The 18398-nt window shown below is 34.9% G+C and overlaps 3 protein-coding genes across 9 annotated transcripts in view; 2 read left to right on the forward strand and 1 right to left on the reverse strand.

The window, feature by feature from the left end:
* Nucleotides 1-230: 230 nt before the first annotated feature.
* LOC116294480 (fasciclin-2) lies at nucleotides 231-6863 on the reverse strand. 5 transcript variants are annotated; one of them, XM_089025810.1, is made up of 11 exons: nucleotides 6771-6863; nucleotides 4059-4418; nucleotides 3614-3883; nucleotides 3146-3424; nucleotides 2680-2970; nucleotides 1768-2106; nucleotides 1556-1591; nucleotides 1269-1367; nucleotides 1034-1061; nucleotides 804-846; nucleotides 231-682 (listed from the first exon to the last, which is right to left on the reverse strand). In XM_089025810.1, exons 2-11 carry the CDS (start codon nucleotides 4390-4392, stop codon nucleotides 344-346), a joined length of 2058 nt encoding a protein of 685 aa, XP_088881936.1. In that variant the 5' UTR covers nucleotides 4393-4418; nucleotides 6771-6863; the 3' UTR covers nucleotides 231-343. The 5 variants fall into 5 exon arrangements, with proteins under 5 accessions (XP_088881936.1, XP_088881934.1, XP_088881935.1 ...); XM_089025808.1 differs by lacking the exon at nucleotides 6771-6863 and adding an exon at nucleotides 4916-5076 and having other exon boundaries at nucleotides 2680-2961; XM_089025809.1 differs by lacking the exon at nucleotides 6771-6863 and adding an exon at nucleotides 4916-5075 and having other exon boundaries at nucleotides 2704-2970.
* A 457-nt stretch (nucleotides 6864-7320) lies between these two features.
* Nucleotides 7321-18398, forward strand: part of LOC116291123 (lachesin-like) — a 46733-nt gene continuing 35655 nt past the window's right edge. For 2 of the 3 annotated variants that reach the window (XM_089025826.1, XM_089025828.1), the window contains exons 1-12: nucleotides 7321-8188; nucleotides 8291-8665; nucleotides 10244-10513; nucleotides 10673-10948; nucleotides 11630-11701; nucleotides 11799-11855; nucleotides 12029-12136; nucleotides 13082-13109; nucleotides 13282-13318; nucleotides 13632-15087; nucleotides 15201-15562; nucleotides 15766-17728. In XM_089025826.1, coding sequence (XP_088881952.1) covers nucleotides 8122-8188; nucleotides 8291-8665; nucleotides 10244-10513; nucleotides 10673-10948; nucleotides 11630-11701; nucleotides 11799-11855; nucleotides 12029-12136; nucleotides 13082-13109; nucleotides 13282-13318; nucleotides 13632-14018 — 1677 coding nt within the window. In that variant the 5' untranslated portion in view covers nucleotides 7321-8121 and the 3' untranslated portion in view covers nucleotides 14019-15087; nucleotides 15201-15562; nucleotides 15766-17728. The remainder of the gene's footprint in view (nucleotides 8189-8290; nucleotides 8666-10243; nucleotides 10514-10672; nucleotides 10949-11629; nucleotides 11702-11798; nucleotides 11856-12028; nucleotides 12137-13081; nucleotides 13110-13281; nucleotides 13319-13631; nucleotides 15088-15200; nucleotides 15563-15765; nucleotides 17729-18398) is intronic. The other variant, XM_089025827.1, reaches the window with a different exon arrangement.
* The window catches only part of LOC116288349 (uncharacterized), a 36966-nt gene continuing 29923 nt past the window's right edge, over nucleotides 11356-18398 (forward strand). Inside the window, exon 1 of the mRNA XM_089025934.1 lies at nucleotides 11356-11450. The gene's annotated coding sequence lies outside the window, so the exon portion shown is untranslated. The remainder of the gene's footprint in view (nucleotides 11451-18398) is intronic.

Raw genomic sequence — 18398 nt, forward strand, 5'->3', positions numbered from 1 at the left:
AAGTAAGAAAAAGTAATGTTTTCGGTATTCTACAAGTCAATGTCTCTTTTAAATTCCATCTTGATTTGGTGAAAATGAGTAAATTTTTAAATGCTCCCACTATCTTCATGTGTTGTACACAAAGTTTCAGACAGAATGTCTGAACAAATTGGCTGATTAAAATATTGGCATATTGAAACCTTACATTTTTATAATGTTCTCTGTTAACTTGTTAATACGTAACAAATAAGTATCAAGAAACAACACCTTTATTCAAGTTGTAATTAGAGGTAAAATGATTTGGTAGTTATTATTTATAATATATAGCCATTTAACACTGATTATGACGTTGATATTCTCATATTTATATGGCCGACTCACTGCTTTTAGTCTGCAGAGATTGATAGACAGAGGTTTGGTTTCTAATGTTCAATGGTTCATATGGGTGTTGCTCGTTATCATTATCCTTCACTCTGGGCTCCACTAATCCTGTACCAAGAGACTCGTACACTGGTCCACAGGTCCCTCGATTAGACGTGTTTGGCATCAAATTGAGTTCTTGATAATTGCTGGTATCATTAGAGTCTGCCTTGTTAGGATTTAGTTTATGGATGGTTTCATATTCTGGTCCACTTTGGACAGGCTGTTGTGCACGAGATGCTGTATCCAATGATGCTGGATTATCTTCCAATTCAAGATCATTCTGAAAAATAATACAAATGGCTGTGATCTGAGGTTCTTTAAAGCTTCCAGCGCTAGCTCTTTGTAAAAAAGAGAAAATATCAAAAACAACGACAAAACTAAGAGGAAAACATGTTACGTGCCTCGTAGGTTTCTTCAGAAGCAACTTTCTTTGACCGAGGTTTTCTTAATATGAAAGAAAAAATTAATATGATCACTACATTTTTACTGTGCTGAACAGTATAAAAATGAATTCCTCTATTTAGATAATTTAAAAAAAGATATCCCTTCGTTATTACAGCAACTAATAAGACTTTACCCTAACTAAAAATATATACACGTATAAACCATGTATGCCTCACAACAATGTTACCTCTTTTGGGTTGGGCTTTGTTTTCTACCTACAAAGAAGGTGAAGAAAAAAGAAAAGAAAAAACAAATGACGAGAATAAAATGAGGAAACATGTAATACAAGAACTTGAAAAAACGCCATTTTGCAATTAAATTCTGGTGAGTTCAGTACTATTTCCAACACACTAAACTGAGGAGCGCGCAGGTGCTATGGAATTTGCCAAAATTAGCTAAGGAAAGTGAACAAACAAACTTACTGCTCAGTTGTACTCTTCTTTTTAGATACACAAATTGTAGTAAGTTGAAACCAATAGAGAGAACTAGAATGGCAATAACGACTCCAAGGACTGTCGAACCTGTTGGAAAAGTGATCATTTGACATGGTACAAGTACAAATCCACGAAGCAGGAAAAAGGGACATTATTAGTTGTTTCTTTGTTGTTGTTGTGGTTCTGTTGTTCAATTTTCATTTTATAGGGCACTGGCTGGCACTTATTTTTCTGCTTTTTTTTTACCTATGCGCTAGTTACTTTTTTATACTTACAAGTTTTTGATCCTTTTTCAATGCAGTACTTAATTGCTAATACAAGAAAGAAAGAAAAAAAATTATTCAATACCCCGTTTCGTTCTATAAACATAATTCCCTATGTATCTTTAGAATAATCAATACTTGCTACATATTGGTCAATAGAATAGGAGAACATATTAATAAAATATGTTTAATTTTTTTAACTGTAAATTATTTCTGATACCGACCATTTGTAGCCGTTGCCTTGTCTGCTGTAGTATTTACCGTCTTGGCACCTCCTTCATCCTTCGCACTTTCTCCATATTTGTTCCATGCAGTTACCATAAACATGTATGTGTTGCCATAAACAATGTCCTTTGTTATTTTATATTCAAGCTGTTTTGAATCAATAACGTTATCATACTTTGTCCACTCAGCCTTTTTCGCGACTTCCTTCACGTAGATTGTGTACCTTGATATGTTGCCGCCATTGTCATCCGGCTCTTCCCATCTCAAGACGACTGAGAGTTTGAACTCTGGTGACCGTTCAAGAAGAGCTATCACTAGCTCTGGAGCTGATGGCTTACCTTATAATTGCGCATCAATATGTAAAACAAACAAACAAAAGAGAAAATTTCAAAAAGAAAAAGGGGAAAAGCAAATATTTTAGCAACAAATTGGGGTCGGTGTCCACTGGTAGAACGAAGCTTGGGATTGGATAAAATAACAAAAACAAAGAAAGAATGGATTATGGTGAACAATGTGTATTGTACTACATGTAAGCTGCGTTCTTTGTTTCATCTCACCATTCATTGTTTGTTCATCCACTCCCAGGCTTCGTTCTGCCCCTTGTGGATTACCCACAAATTGACAAAACACAATTTGGTTTTCCGGTATTGCACTGGTTTTTCGGTCTGGCATAGATGGGAGCAATCTGTCAATAAGACACTGTAAAATATCTTGATGCAATTGATTGAAATAATTTATTAACAAAATACTTATTTCAATCAATTGCAATAGAAAAAAATGCTGATTATATTTTTTCAACCTATGCAAAACCTTTTTTGAATCAAGAATGTATTGAGCACGACAAAGCATACAATGTGTCATATTAACATTATTTCAATTATCTCACTTCATAATAGTAATATACTACTTACCTTTTCCTTTCATATTGTATTTACCTATTTTTTGTGTTCTGATAATTTTGGAAGACTCCACTCCATATCCAACAATATTCTTGGCATACACTTTGACCGCGTAGAGCGTGTTTGCTTTCAGTCCTGTTATAACAGCATGGGTTTTCACTGTGATCACTGGAAGCTTGGTACTGACTTCCACTAAGTAACCAGTGACATCGAGTCCACCATCATCAGCAGGTTTGTACCATGTAACATTTATGGATGATGCTTCCACATCGGTTATTGTTAAAGAAACAGGACCTGGGGAAACTTCAAGGTTTAAAGACAATAATAATAAAAGCTGACTAATGTGAAAAATATAAATTAAAATAAATAGCATGCGGTTGTTTCAGTCCATCCATTGTGAAACGTTTTATTTATTTATTTTTCTTTTTATAATCAAAAAATCAAAAATTATACTAAAAATTAAATATTACAAACTTACTCAGCTTAGTAACATTTATAACATGTTCATCACTTCCCAGGATGTTTGTTGCTCGACACTTGTACTGTCCATAGTCCGCTTGGTCAGTAGCTGTCAGTACTGTCACCTCACTACCCCCGGGTACAATGATGACACCTGTAGTGATCTGTTGATTTGTTGGTTTGTACCATGATATTCGTGGTTCAGGTAAACCAGTTGCAAAACATCTGAGATGAATACTGTTGCCATTCCATGATTTGGATTTTGAAGTCGAATGAGACTCATTAACAGTTGGTTTGACTGCGATAATAAACATGACAAATAGTAAAATGAATATAAAACCACGCAAAATGTACACCATGAACAAAACCACAATACATCACGTATCACCTTCATTACAACAAAAGGAACAACATCTGGAACAAAAGCAGCTGCTGTAACAGTGGCAGCTATAACGCAATAAGCATAAGCTGCTCATGTTTAACTTACAATAGACAGTCACAACAGTTTGTGCAGTGACCAGTCTCTCATTCGGGTTGTTCCTCGCCTGACACTCATACGTCCCATTCTGGTATCTTCTAATGTTTGCTATTCTCAATGTAGCACTTCCCATTCCCGTACTCATGCTGACTTGACTTTCTCTCTGTACCCACGTGATTTTAGGTGTCGGTGGACCAATAGCAGAACATTTTATAACTAGATCCTGACCTTCTCCTATACCCTTATCTAGAGGTGGTTGTTTAACAAACTGGGGAGTAACTGATGAAGAACAAAATAGCAATGGATGATTTAACTGACACTTAGATTAATGCTCAACCAGCCGATTTTGTTTGTTTGTTTATTTTTGTTTTCTTTTTTCAGAAGCAACTTATTTATTTATTTATTTATTATAACTCCCCCGACATGCAATAAGAGTAATAGAAGCAATCCATACCTGCTGTAGTTAATTGTGCCGAATATATGGTGTTTGGTTTCCCTTCTTCAACAATCCCTGCAACATACTGATTGGTATCGTTGAGAGTAACATTCGTTAGTTTGAACCAAACCTGTCCTGAATTGATATTACCAACCCAGTGGACTCTTCCTTTGTAACGTAAAGCATTTTTTTCCAAATCCGTGCTTAACACCACATTATGTGATCTGTCTACGTAGATAAACTGTGGTTTAACTACTCCATCAGTTTCTAGTCCCCACCTCGCTTCAAATATGCGATGTCCATTGGTTGAGTTCCACATGAAGAAAGCATCTTGACCAACATTTTGTATCATAGGGCTTGGACTTCTTATGCCACTTTCTAAAAAGGACGAAAGAGATTAAGAAATATATTGGGATTGACACTTGCATTTTGTGTGTGTTTGCCAATTATTTCTTTTCTGAAAGTAAAGCTTGCGCGATATTTTTTTAGGTGAAGTACTTGCTAGCCGAAATTTGTCTTCAGATTCAGATTTAAAAGAAAATAAACGACCCCAAAAAGAATAAGAAATCGAAGAGGCGAATCAAATAAGGAAAGACGAGAATATGACTTGCTTGCCTGAACTCCTCATGCCTAAACTTCCGCCATACCGTGACGCTATTTTAATTTAAACTTTACTTCTAGCTCGATCATTTAATGGTTACATGCATTTAGTAAGTCAGTTAATTATATGCCTCTGTTATATGTGGGTTGTTTTTAACGGAATTACAATTTAAAAAGGGAAACGTGAATGCACGTTCGTTATTTTAATTACAATATTAGAGTAATATTAAGAACCAGCTATACTTATGTAGAAATCGGTAGCATGATTAACTTACCTACCAGAGGAAACGAAAACAGAACACAAAGAATGAGCAGTCTACCAATTAAAATACTTCGCATTTGGACAAAATTCAAGATAAATAAAAAGACAGCATTATGTTACACATAGCAAGTTATGTTGCTTCAGAGCGAGAACGTATTCATATGTCGATCATTGCCTGTGCGTTATTATCATGACCTTTTTGTTTGATCACTTTATGCAGATTAGTTACTGGTAACGCAAACATTACTAGTACGTAAGCTAAAAAAACGTTCGCTTGCTTTGAAAAATGCAATTTGTAGCTTTGTTGCAAACAAATATGATATTGAAATATGGTTGTTAAAATATTTAGGGACATAATCAGTTTATTCACTAATATTCGGTTAAGCATCAGGCTACCCAGATAATTGTGCGCACATCGAGTCGACATTTATGGGAAGGGTTAGTACATCGGCTTGCCCACCGAATTACATGGTTACACATAGAAATAATGTCATCAGATTATCCATAAAAACGAACGCTTGGGCACCGAGTGCATGCACACCGAGTAATCATTAGGAATAATGCGCACACTGAATCATCCATGGGAAGGATCCGTTCATCGGCTAGCCTGTATAAATACCGGGCCTGATCCTTACGAAATGAAAAAAAATATCCATATGAATGAGTCGCACTACGAGTCATCCATGTGAAGGAACGTGCATACTGGGTCGTCCTTAAAATTCATGTGCACACAGAGTTGCCCATAGAAATATCGGGGTATCTATCGATAGATAGATAGATATTAGAAATTTCTATTAATACTGATGGGCATACCAAGTCATCAATGAAAATGATGCGCGCACCGAGTTATCCATAAAAAATGATGCATACCCATAATTCCCAGTATACGGAATTATCCATAAAAACCATGCACATGCAGACCTGCCATTAGAAATACTGAGTTGTTGATAACAATAATGCACACGCAGGGTTATCCAAAGAAATGATGCGGGCTTCAATTTGGTCAGTGGAATACCAAGTTATCCAGTGAAATGATGGGCACCAAGACTTTCCTATTATGAAATACCGAGTCATCCACAGAAAAATATTTACACACCGGTTTTTTCATAGGAATAAAGTACACGCAGGTTCGCCCATGGAACTGATCCAATCATACATCGAAATAATGCGGGCGATAAATAAAGTTAAATTATTTGTATTATTAAAAGTTTGAATTCCTGTTCTTCGACAATCGCACTAAAATTACGGAGACAAGTAGTGAATTTGCAATTTATTAATACTTATTTTTAAAATAACTTAACTTCATTTTATTTGTAGTGTTTTGAAATATACTGTATTAATAGGTTTACTGGGCAAAAAAAAAAAGTACTTTCTTTGAGCAAATCGTTTCCCTGTCTAGTTTTTTATATAACAGTCTCCATTTTATTAGTGTGCAAGGAGTAATAACAACGTGTTTCGTTCCCAATAGAAAGGGGTTGATACGGGTGGATCTCTGGGTCATTAGAATGGGCTATAGATTACTTGATTCTTTCGCCAAGGGGCTTATACAGTGGTCCTTGGACACTTTGTTCAGATGTATTTAGGAAATCAAGGTCTTCATAATGTTGGGGATTATTGGGTGTAAAAGCTTTATGTAGTGTTTAATAAACGAGCAGGAGTGTTTTATCAGGTATAAAAACACGAGGCGTAGCCGAGTGTTTTTAGGACCTGATAAAACACGATCTGCGAGTGATTCAAGTGATTCTAGTTGCATCTTACAGAAAATAGAATGTGATAAAATGTAGACTCTATACCTGTAGCGCTAGCATTGTGTAAAACGCTAGTACTCCATATTAACGCTAGCAACAGTCACTTTAAAATACACCTACCTGGTTAGAGTGAAACAATGTTGCTCTTCAGTGCTAGCCACTGCAGGGGACACAAGGATCTCTCTCTCTCTCTCTCTCTCTCTCTCTCTCTCTCTCTCTCTCTCTCTCTCTCTCTCTCTCTCTCTCTCTCTCTCTCTCTCTCTCTCTCTCTCTCCTCTATCTATCTCTCCCATATATATATACATATACGCAGAATTCAGAAAATGAAATGTGTGGCAAAAAATAGTATTCAGCTGCTGCAGCGCACTGAATCATCTGACAAGTGGAAGTGAATTTAGTATAAGTGTAACGTTATTTTTAAAAGTAATAATATATTATATGGTATTTTCAATTGTTTATTTACCAAGCCGACAAAACTTTGAAAAGTTTCCTATTTCCTTCTTAATCTTTTTCTCTTTCTTTCAGTAGTTTAAGTTGTTTCGTTTTTATTTTTATTCATACCGCACTAACATCAATGGCGCATATTGAATCCCCTATATATGTCGTTATCTCAAATTAAGACAAAAAGGTATCGTTTTTGATCATGTGTTTTTGCGTTTTATGCAGCACGAGGAGACCACAAGAAACCACAAGAACCAATAGCTTTGGAAACATCAAACCCTCATTGATAGTATCCGGATCCAAATTCAATATCGAGAGTAAAGAGGGCCATATACCACAAAACCGCAATTTCCATCAGAAGCTCATGATGTGTATCAAGAACTGGAGAGCACGGATATCAATATCTAGAAATTAAAGATTGTACATGAAAATTTTTTAATTGGCTTGACGTGTGTAGCCGTTATATTTCCCTCTCAACACGTGTGAATGTTTCATTGTAGAATGCAGTCTGCACCAAGCGTGACGTAGAATTCTAGTTATCTTGGCAGAAGTCATATATCGAATCTATCGACTTTGTTATTCGTTACCCGCTGTTTATTGATTTAAGTTTATTTAGCTGGGCTCAAGTAAACCATTATTTTATATATGGTTTACGTTATCCTTTGTTCTTTGACAAGATTCCGAAAGTTTGCACTTCCTATGCTAACGCTTCCACGAAAACGATTTATTCAAAAAAATCAAACTAAAGCGCTGGAGCCGTAGCTAATAAAAAAATTAGGTGAATTTAAAAAAACTTCTAATTTTCAAAAATCACCCTAGCTTCGATTTTCCTCAATTAGAGTTAAGTCTTTCGAATATTCTGAGGAGTGTTGAAAGTTCTAATAGTGAGGAAATTGCGTTTTTCAATTTGGTTTTAAGAAGCCGGCTATAGAATCCCACACGCATTAAATTTTGATCCATGAAAGTGAAATAGGATACATACCAATTTAAATATTGCATTTTTTTGATCCATCACTGCTTCATAAGAACGATGGGGTTTTCTGTAGATCTATTGATTTTATTGACGATCAACCTGTTACTCTTGAACAAGGCCCATGGTGATTATTTGTATTAGTTAATCTTTAACTTTCTCCGAGTTTATCAACAGAAAAAATCACTTTGATAAATAATTTATAGCTTTTACTGGCTTAATATTTTAGGTGCAGCTCGTTTCACAGTAGTTCCACCAAGTGTTTTGTATGTGTCTGTAGGAGAAACAGCTAAGCTCGTGTGGGATTACAGTGTGGATAACAGGATGGAAGAGTTTGATATTTATTCACCAAAGTGGATGTTCTATGATGACAATGGCGGTGCATTTCAAATTGCACACGAAGTTGTGTTAAACAAGTGGAAATGGTACATAACCAACAACACATGTCCTGCTAGACTACTGAACCCTGTTCGAGTGAGTAAAGAATCTAACGCTACACTAGTAATCCATAATGTAACTCTGGCTGATAGTGGTACGTATGGATGTGTTCTGATGCTTGCAACAAGAGCCCCCATAACAAGTAAAGTCAAGCTCGTCGTAACATGTGGGTATAATTCTTTCAATTTGTTGGAATTGTTGTTCTTCTTTCTATTAAATTATTTTCATATTTGCTTTTGTTCTTGATTTTGATTTTCCAAATTTTGAAATTTCGTTCTTTCTTTTTTACGTTCTTTCGTTCTTTCGTTTATTTGTTCTTTCGTTCACTCGTTCTTTGTTTTTCCCCCGCTGTTTCGTTGTTTCGTTGATTCGTTCTTTCGTTCTTTCGTTCTTTCGTAACAGTGTATACCAAATATCCTTTGCACTTTCAACTTTGCACTAGCATGTACAATTTACATTTTTCCATGGATATATGGTATGCATTCTAATGGAAATGTTCAAATCAAGTCATTTGTTTTTTTCGTTGTTTCGTTGTTTCGTTGTTTCGTTGTTTCGTTGTTTCGTTGTTTCGTTGTTTCGTTGTTTCGTTGTTTCGTTGTTTCGTTCTTTCGTTGTTTCGTTGTTTCGTTGTTTCGTTGTTTCGTTGTTTCGTTGTTTCGTTGTTTCGTTGTTTCGTTGTTTCGTTGTTTCGTTGTTTCGTTGTTTCGTTGTTTCGTTGTTTCGTTGTTTCGTTGTTTCGTTGTTTCGTTGTTTCGTTGTTTCGTTGTTTCGTTGTTTCGTTGTTTCGTTGTTTCGTTGTTTCGTTGTTTCGTTGTTTCGTTGTTTCGTTGTTTCGTTTTTTTGTTTTTTCGTTGTTTCGTTGTTTCGTTGTTTCGTTGTTTCGTTGTTTCGTTGTTTCGTTGTTTCGTTGTTTCGTTGTTTCGTTGTTTCGTTGTTTCGTTGTTTCGTTCTTTCGTTCTTTCGTTCTTTCGTTCTTTCGTTCTTTCGTTCTTTCGTTCTTTCGTTCTTTCGTTCTTTCGTTACTTCGTTCTTTCGTTCTTTCGTTCTTTCGTTCTTTCGTTCTTTCGTTCTTTCGTTCTTTCGTTCTTTGGTTCTTTGGTTCTTTGGTTCTTTGGTTCTTTGGTTCTTTGGTTCTTTGGTTCTTTCGTTCTTTGATTCTTTGGTTCTTTCGTTCTTTCGTTCTTTCGTTCTTTCGTTCTTTCGTTCTTTCGTTCTTTCGTCTTTCGTTCTTTCGTTCTTTCGTTCTTTCGTTCTTTCGTTCTTTCGTTCTTTCGTTCTTTCGTTCTTTCGTTCTTTCGTTCTTTCGTTCTTTCGTTCTTTCGTTCTTTCGTTCTTTCGTTCTTTCGTTCTTTCGTTCTTTCGTTCTTTCGTTCTTTCGTTCTTTCGTTCTTTCGTTCTTTCGTTCTTTCGTTCTTTCGTTCTTTCGTTCTTTCGTTCTTTCGTTCTTTCGTTCTTTCGTTGTTTCGTTGTTTCGTTCTTTCGTTCTTTCGTTCTTTCGTTCTTTCGTTCTTTCGTTCTTTCGTTCTTTCGTTCTTTCGTTCTTTCGTTAGAGTGTATACCATATATCCTTTGCACTTTTAACTTTGCACTAGCAAGTACAATTTTCATTTTTCCATGGATATATGGTATGCATTCTAATGAAAATGTTCAAATCAAGTCATTTGTTGTTGTTTTTTAGTTGTTTGTTGTATTTGTAAGGGCGACGATAGATATGTATTTACTTGTGATATTTCCATATTTACAGCATTTCCATCTTTATCGATCAATCCGTCATTTTCAAACATAACTATAAACGAATCCCAAGAACTGCATATCAAATGTTCCGCGGTAGGAACTCCTATGCCAAACGTCACGTGGCAAAAAGTACAGGGTGATATCATTGACCAAGGCGTAGGAAATGTGACAATCGATATTACAAATATTACAAGATATGACAGTGGGCAATACGAATGCTGTGCTATTAACAACCTGAACAAACCTCCATTGTGTAAGAGTATCTTGGTAACCGTCCAGTGTGAGTCTAAATGCTATCTTTTTTAGATATACAAATATATGTTGTTATGTTTTTATGGTGAGGTGAGGGGCGCTGCAAGGTTTGTGACAATCAATATGATCACAATCAAGATCATTGAAACAGTGCAGGCTGAAAATATATAATTCACTCTCTTCACAGATGAGCCGCAAATAGATGTATTTCAGTCAAATGACACAGTTTCTTCATATAATGATGGTAAAATCAGGATATACTGTTTGGCCCATGGCGTGCCCTCTCCTCTGTTCACGTGGTATGATCCCCATAATCGATCAATAGCCACAGGATCTCATACCGTTACTGGTGTTGGTGTCTTGGAACTAGTAACCATTGACGCAGGCAGCTATGGATTGTACAAATGTAAAGCAGAAAATCTACTTGGTTATGATGAACACATTATCAATGTCACCCAAACAGGTTTGAAACATCATTAACCCTATGGTTCTTATGTTTCTTTTTCATTCAAAACCACAATCATCATAAAGTTGTTAAAGAGTTTTGTAGATTTCATTGTGTAGATTACTTAAGGAGCACTCATGGGTGAGCTGATATAAAGTTCTGGAGTTCCGGCCGCGAAATTATAAATTTGTTGTTCAATTATTTCTTATGGTTTATTCTTTTATTTTATGTCCTTCATTTATCAGTCTACTGATTCAAAAGGATTCTGAAATTGTGTACTATACGATTAGTGTGCATGCACATGAGAAAGCAAAAAAAAGAAAAAAATGTGAATTGGTATCTTCCATCTCTTCCTACTTCTACGGTACCATCGGAAAATGAACGCCATGCAAAAGGCTCAATATCAAGAGCTAACCGAGGTAATGTAAGCAACATAACAAACATACACCTAAGAAAAACGGGTTCAAAGCTAACAATTTGCTTGGTTATGATGAACACATTATTAGAGTTATTCAAACAGGTTTGAAGAACAATGATATATTATTAACATTAGACGGTTAAAGAAAAATAGATGGATAGATGGATGGTTGGATGGTTGGATGGATGGATGGATGGATGGATGGATGCATGGATGCATGGATGTATGGATGCATGTTTGGAATGATTTAGTCATAAACAATTAATGTCATCTATCCCCAGTCCATCCACCCTCTCTGATTCCAAGTAGAAATCACCATGGAATAACGACATCATCATCACAAACAACTACAGGTCAGATTTAACAATAAACAGCTGATGAGCCACTTTCTTAACTACTTCAGTTGAATTATTAACATTTGACTTGACATCCTATAACCATCATTCAAAGGTCATGACTCAAGAACCAAGCCTGGAGAGAGGTCTTACTCTACATTATTTATTCAAGGTTATGTGAATATTACATACATAAGTATAAATAAAGTTTACATATATTTTAATTTATTCATTTCTATATATTGACATTTTTAAAAATTATTATTTTGCTTTACCGCTATCCCAAGTCTGCAGGCACATACTGTGCTTTACCTTTAATCAAATTTTTTTTTCTGCTTTCATCAGGTCGTACATTTGCAACAGTTCATTTTATAGTAACATCAATATCAATAGTTGTGAATATTATCATGGCGCTATTAGTGTGCTACATTTTCAAAAGGACAGGCTTCAAAGGTAAACACTTTAATTCCAGCATGCAGTGCAAGTCACGTAGTGTTAATCAGAATCTGTGCAGTATGTAAAACGATAGATAATGATTCAATGGTATAATTTATGGTTTATTTTACTATTTCTTTCTTTTCTTTGATATATTTGTCAAAAATATTTCATCAGGGTGTGTATCAGCGATCTAAGTTGGTCCAAACATGTAGAAGCAATTGTACATAAAGCAAATAAAGTCCTTGGTTTAGTTAAACGTACCACGGGTAGTAGAAATAAGGAAATCTTTTCCATACTCTATAAATCACTGGTCCGTCCCATTCTGGAATATGCATGCCCAGTTTGGGCACCACACCTAGTAAAGGATATCCATGCAATTGAATCTATACAACGAAGAGCGTCACGCATCGCACTAGGTCAAAAACGACAAGAGATGGCATATGAAGACAGATGTAAGATACTCAAATGGAACTCTTTGCAACTTAGAAGGGAATTCCTCTCTCTAGTTGAGTGCTATAAGATTGTACACAAGATGAACGGTCTAGATTTCAGTGACTATTTTGAACTTTGTAAAAGTACGAAAACGAGAGCTAATCACCAATTTAAAATACAGACCAAATCTGCTAGAATAAATTGTTACAAATATTCTTTTTTTGTGCGAATAATCAAATCTTGGAATGATCTTCCTAATAACGTAGTAAATCATACAGATGAACCCAACGTAAATAAATTTAAAACAAGACTTAAGAAACACATGAACATTTTTTGAAGTTAGTATTGTACATATATATATATATATATTATTAGTTTTTAAAATTATTTATTTATTTTTAAATTAGGGGACTTATATAGGGCTAACCTCAATGTCTTCCTTTTCAAAATATGTAATCTACATTTTGAATAAAGTATTATTATTATACCTATCTTTCACTTATTATCATTATTTTAAATATATTCTAGTTTTAAGGAAGAGGAGCGACAACGAAAGGTAAGCTCACTCGTTGCATATTATACTTACAGTATATAATCAGTTTAACCCATACGTTGCATATCCTCACTCCGTATGCAAAAACAAATAATTCATAGTTCACGCCATTTTTCAAGACTATAGCCAACTGAATTTTGATAAACGTTTTGACGATTATATTTTCGCTTTTTAGGGTTTCAAAACCAGAAGAACCTTTTGCATTTGTAGAGGTGAGTTTAATATTATAAAATGTCTGTAATAAGAAAATGAAAATGAAGGGAAAAAAGCCACAGGTGGAGTTGGACTACGTTTTTAATTTATTTATAATTTATTTAGGGGAAAAAGGGAGGGGTGGGGGGGTGATAAAAAAATAAAGTGGTACTATATATCTGAATATGGACTACTCACTCACTCACCCTTGACCCCTTGAATTATTGATTGCCAACTTAACCTTAGCAGCAATAGGGATAGAGTAGATGTTTTGGGTTTATCTAGCAAACAGACAGACAAACACAATCTGTTTTACTATATTCTTGTATACAGGATAGAATAGAAATTGAAACACACGAACCAGCAGCATCGACAACACCCCACGAATCACCAAACCTGATACCACCGAATATTGATGTTGGAGCAGTATCGAGAGAATGCACTCCAACCTTATTGGACGAAAGGAAACCAAAAGACAACCCTGCAGAGCAGCACTTTCTGTCAAGAACTCAGCAACTTTATCAACAAATAAATAATGGAGAGTCATTGTCAAGAGAGCACGAGTATCAGTCGCTACTAAGGGAAAATGATAAAATAAGGTTACCGGCAAATGATCCCTTTGAGACAGCGCAAAAACATGCTACATCGAATGTTAATCACGAGCATCAAGGAACAGAATACCAACAACTACATCTGTATTCAAGCGTAGAAGAAAAGTAGTTGTATTAAAGTGATGTTGGTTTTATTAAAAGAAAAAATATGAAAGAGCAAATGAAACAAGAAAAAAAGGAAAAAGGAAAAAAGAAAAGAAAACTTTTCTAATAAAAAATAAATAAAATAAATAATATAAAATAAGAAAGCAAAAGTGGAAAGGAAACAAAGCAAATATATCAAATTAATATTCATTTAAATATATTGTCAGATAATTCCAATAATTTTTCCCTCATTAAAAATGTGGTTTATTGCAACTCAAAAACACATGCTATTATTAGACTCTCATTTAAATACTCGGCCTGGTGTATACAAATGGTAGTAGTTATAGTATGAAGTGAACAACATCTACACACAATGACAGTAAATTAAAAGGCGCCTTTCATGGGTACGTAACCTCTCTCGAGCACAATACTTAACCACGAGGGGCTTCCATCAATATCGTGAAGGTTTAGATGCTTTTGAAATCAATAGTCATGTTTGAACCTATTACAATCTCTATTGGTACATTATTTTGACCACAAAGCTGAGTTTAATTGCAATAACCGGGTGTAACACTTTTTAAAGTGTTCAGTATTTTTTCTTAGTGATACTCTGCCTACTGTATAATGTAAAGATTTGAAGCATCAGAAGAAAATCATCTTGAAAAAGAATCACGTTTACGCACTTATGCTCAGTTGGATTGCTTTTATTTAACGGAAGAAATAAGAAAAATAAGAAAACACAAATCAAGAAGGACAGTTATCCTTAATCGTTTTAACTCGATATTAAATTAAGTGGTCCAATGATTGCAACAAAAATAACGTAATAATGAATTTTATTTTAGCATCATTTGATTGCTGCTATCATGCGATAGAATGGAAGAAAACACTTTTCATTGATATTTAGTTTCGAGAAAGACATTCCACATGCATAAAACAACCAATCATGAAAGTGAAATACATTACCTACTCAAATACTATATCATTAGCATCTACTAATGATCCACTAATGCTTTAATCTTTTCAGATAATGGAGGCATCTCTAGTCCTATGGATATCACTGATCATCAAAGTGTTACTCGTGAGCAGAACGCAGGGTGAGAATATGTTGTCTACTTTCTCAGAAACATTGCTTTATCCTACAGGAATATCCATTTTGCTATAACATTATAGTTTTACATTTTTAATATTTCCTGGTTGAATATTTTAGGTGCAGCTCGTTTCACATCAGTTCCACCAAGTGTTTCATATGTGTCTGTAGGAGAAACAGCTAAGCTCGTGTGGGATTACAGTGTGGATGACAGGATGGAAGAGTTTGATATTAATTCTCCAAGGTGGATGTCCTATTCTGACAATGGGAGTGCATTTCTAATCGCAAAGGAAAATATATTAAACGAAAGGAAATGGAACATACAAAACGCTACATGTCCTGCTAGACTCTTGAACCCTGTTCGAGTGAGTAAAGAATCAACTGCTACACTAGTAATCCATAATGTAACTCTGGCTGATAGTGGTACGTATGGATGTGTTCTGATGCTTGCAACAAGAAGCCCCATAAACTCGTCGTTACGTGTAAGTTCAAATTGAGTTTTAGATGCTATACATCTCATTATTAGTAAGATTAGGTAAAATGGTACATATATGGTTTCATTTTGTTGTATTTTTTAGCACGATCAATATCAATAATCTGGATGCTTTTTTGTACTCTTTTTAGCATGTCCAATTATTGTAATTCTTGCAGTTTATTGAATGGAGTTTCGTTCGTCTTTTAACAGCTTTGCCTAATATCACGTTAAACCCTTCGTTTTCAAACATACGTGTAAATGAGTCCGAAGGATTACTTATCAGCTGTTCTGCAGGTGGAATTCCTGAACCAAACGTCACATGGCTGAGATTGATGGATGGTGGCAAGTTCCATAAGAACCAAGGCGTTGGAAATGTAAAGATTAATATATCAAATATCACAAGAAACGATAGTGGGATATATAATTGCTGTGCCACTAACAACCCGAAGGAGAATCCAACCTGTAGAAGTACAACAATATCTGTCCAGTGTGAGTTTAGTACATTGATTATTTTTTCAACGTGACATCTGGATTTCATTGTATAGCCGGTGCTTTTGTTATTTGGTAATATAAAATTGAATGTCGATGTTTGGGTTTTCCTAATTAATCATAAAATTATTAAACGAACCCTATCACCTAAAACAACAACCTAGATGAAAATGCAGTTAGACAGACTTGCAAAAAGTATAGAAAAACAAAAAACAAAAACAAAACAAAAAACAAAACAAAACAAAAAAACAAAAAACAAAAAACAAAAAACAAAAAACAACAACAACAACAACAACAAAAACAAACAAAACAAGAAAAAAAATACAAAAAAAAAACAACAGACAAACAAAAAACAATAAAATGAGCTAACGTGTATCAGAAGGTATTGGAAGAATCAATTCCTTCTTTTCAAAGTCAAACCAGAAATAGATGCAGTTAAGCCAATGACAGAGTTTCTTCATATGATGGTTGTACAAACGTTAAACATCCAGTGAGCACTCAAACGATTTAAACTGGACATCCATCAATCTAAATGAATATGCCATTTACGAAGAACGAAATGTGACTCGCAAATTGAGCCAACATCGCCAACTGGTTCGGCCATGCACCGCTCACCAAGTCAGCGGATATCTTGTATAAAATAAAAACCACAGGATCGAAGCTAAAGCTTTCTCAGGCCCGGACTTAGAGAAACAAATTTTTTTGCTAGGGTATCCCTGTGCTTTAATAGGTATCCTATTACAAACGATGGCAAACAGTAGCTGAGGATTCAAGCTTTATTTTGGTACCAAACATGCCGTGTTTTGCGAATAATTTCTAAGGTTTTTACTTCACAAAGTGCCTGTTCTTGAAGAAAGGATCTCACAAATACTCGTCTCAAATCGGAGCTTTTTGAAATTAAAAAACCAAAAGCATAAATTCGTTCAATCCAACCCAGATTCGACATCAGTAGTTTTATTAGAATGTGTGTATTTTAAGGATCGACCGCGGCAAATGAGGTAACTAGTTCTGATTTTGAGAAATCCTGTTCATAATATTTGATCTTTTGTGTTTTTCTTGCAATTTAACAAAGCACATATGGCAAGAAGGCTGTTAAAATCTAAATAACGAGAAGAAAATATTTTTCCAAACAAATTAAAGTATGTTTGGTAAAAATCAAATGCTTTAATGTTGAAGAATGTTCTTCTACCCCGGCAAGTGGAAAACTGTTTACACAGAAATTTATAAATCGAAAACTATCTTGACTCTATACATTTCCTTGTAAAATCTTACTTAACTTGCTTAATACTTTCAAGTGACACCGCTGCATTTTCACGCGGGCTGCATTTTCATCGGAATAGTTGGCGATGTACCTTCTGAACGTATATCAGAGGGTACATATCGGAAAATCAATTCGTTCTCTTCGCAGAAAAACCAGAAATAGATGTAGTCCAGTCGAATAACACAGTTACTTCATATAATAATGGTACAGTCAGGATATACTGTTTGGCCCATGGCGTGCCCTCTCCTCTGTTCACGTGGTATGATCCCCGTAATCGATCAATATCTACAGGATACCATAATGTTACTGGTGCTGGTTTCTTGGAACTAGTGACCATTGACGCAGGCAGCTATGGGTCGTACAGGTGTAAAGCAGAAAATTTGCTTGGTTATGATGAACACATTATCAATGTCACCCAAACAGGTTTAAAACGTTTATTCCTTGTAATGGTTTTTATTGTTATTTGTATGCAAAAACAATCTTCAAAATATTGTTTCGAAAACCAAGTACGTCAAAAATTACAAAAAAAAAATGCTAGATTTTTTTCATCGTGGAAATGCATGATGATTGAGGTCGCACTCATATTAAGCTAGAATTGTGGATGAGCCTCGTCCGTGGAATTTTAATTCATAATTTTAATGGTTTATTGTTTTATTTATGGTATTATATATCATGTGTTTATATATCAGTGTCAACTTACCGCAACGGAACGCGAGAAGGGTTCTTTGAAAAATATGCAATTATATATTCCTTATGTAACAACGCACATGGGAAAAGAAATAAATTATGATTTGGTGGAGCAGTAATGTTTGTCTTGATAACGATAATTATCATATTTGCTGTAGTGATCTATAAAAAGTACAGTTAGGGCAAAGGTATATTACATTTTTAAAATATTATTATTACTATTATTATTACTATTATTATTATTACTATTATTATTATTATTCCTTATTGATGTTGTCGTTTTCTCCTGCTCCTGCTCCTGCTCCTGCTTCTGCTCCTCATCGCATCACCGTCATCTTAATTCTTAAAATCAGCATCACCCAACGCTTTCTTGATGTCCTTCCTTCTTTTTTTTATTTTTTTCCCT

Source organism: Actinia tenebrosa, unplaced genomic scaffold (genome assembly GCF_029948245.1).
Source record: "Actinia tenebrosa isolate PJP-AT-01 unplaced genomic scaffold, QUT_ActTen_1.0 PGA_scaffold0__85_contigs__length_37466705, whole genome shotgun sequence".
NCBI classification, from domain to species: Eukaryota; Metazoa; Cnidaria; class Anthozoa; order Actiniaria; family Actiniidae; genus Actinia; species Actinia tenebrosa.

Coding starts and splice junctions, on each gene's coding strand:
- LOC116294480 (XM_089025807.1), bottom strand. CDS start 4,979: ATGCGAAGTATTTTAATTGGTAGACTGCTCATTCTTTGTGTTCTGTTT. Junction 1,368..1,555: donor TGAAAAAGGATCAAAAACTT/GTAAGTATAAAA, acceptor CTTTTCCAACAG/GTTCGACAGTCCTTGGAGTC. Junction 847..1,033: donor CAAAGCCCAACCCAAAAGAG/GTAACATTGTTG, acceptor TTTCATATTAAG/AAAACCTCGGTCAAAGAAAG.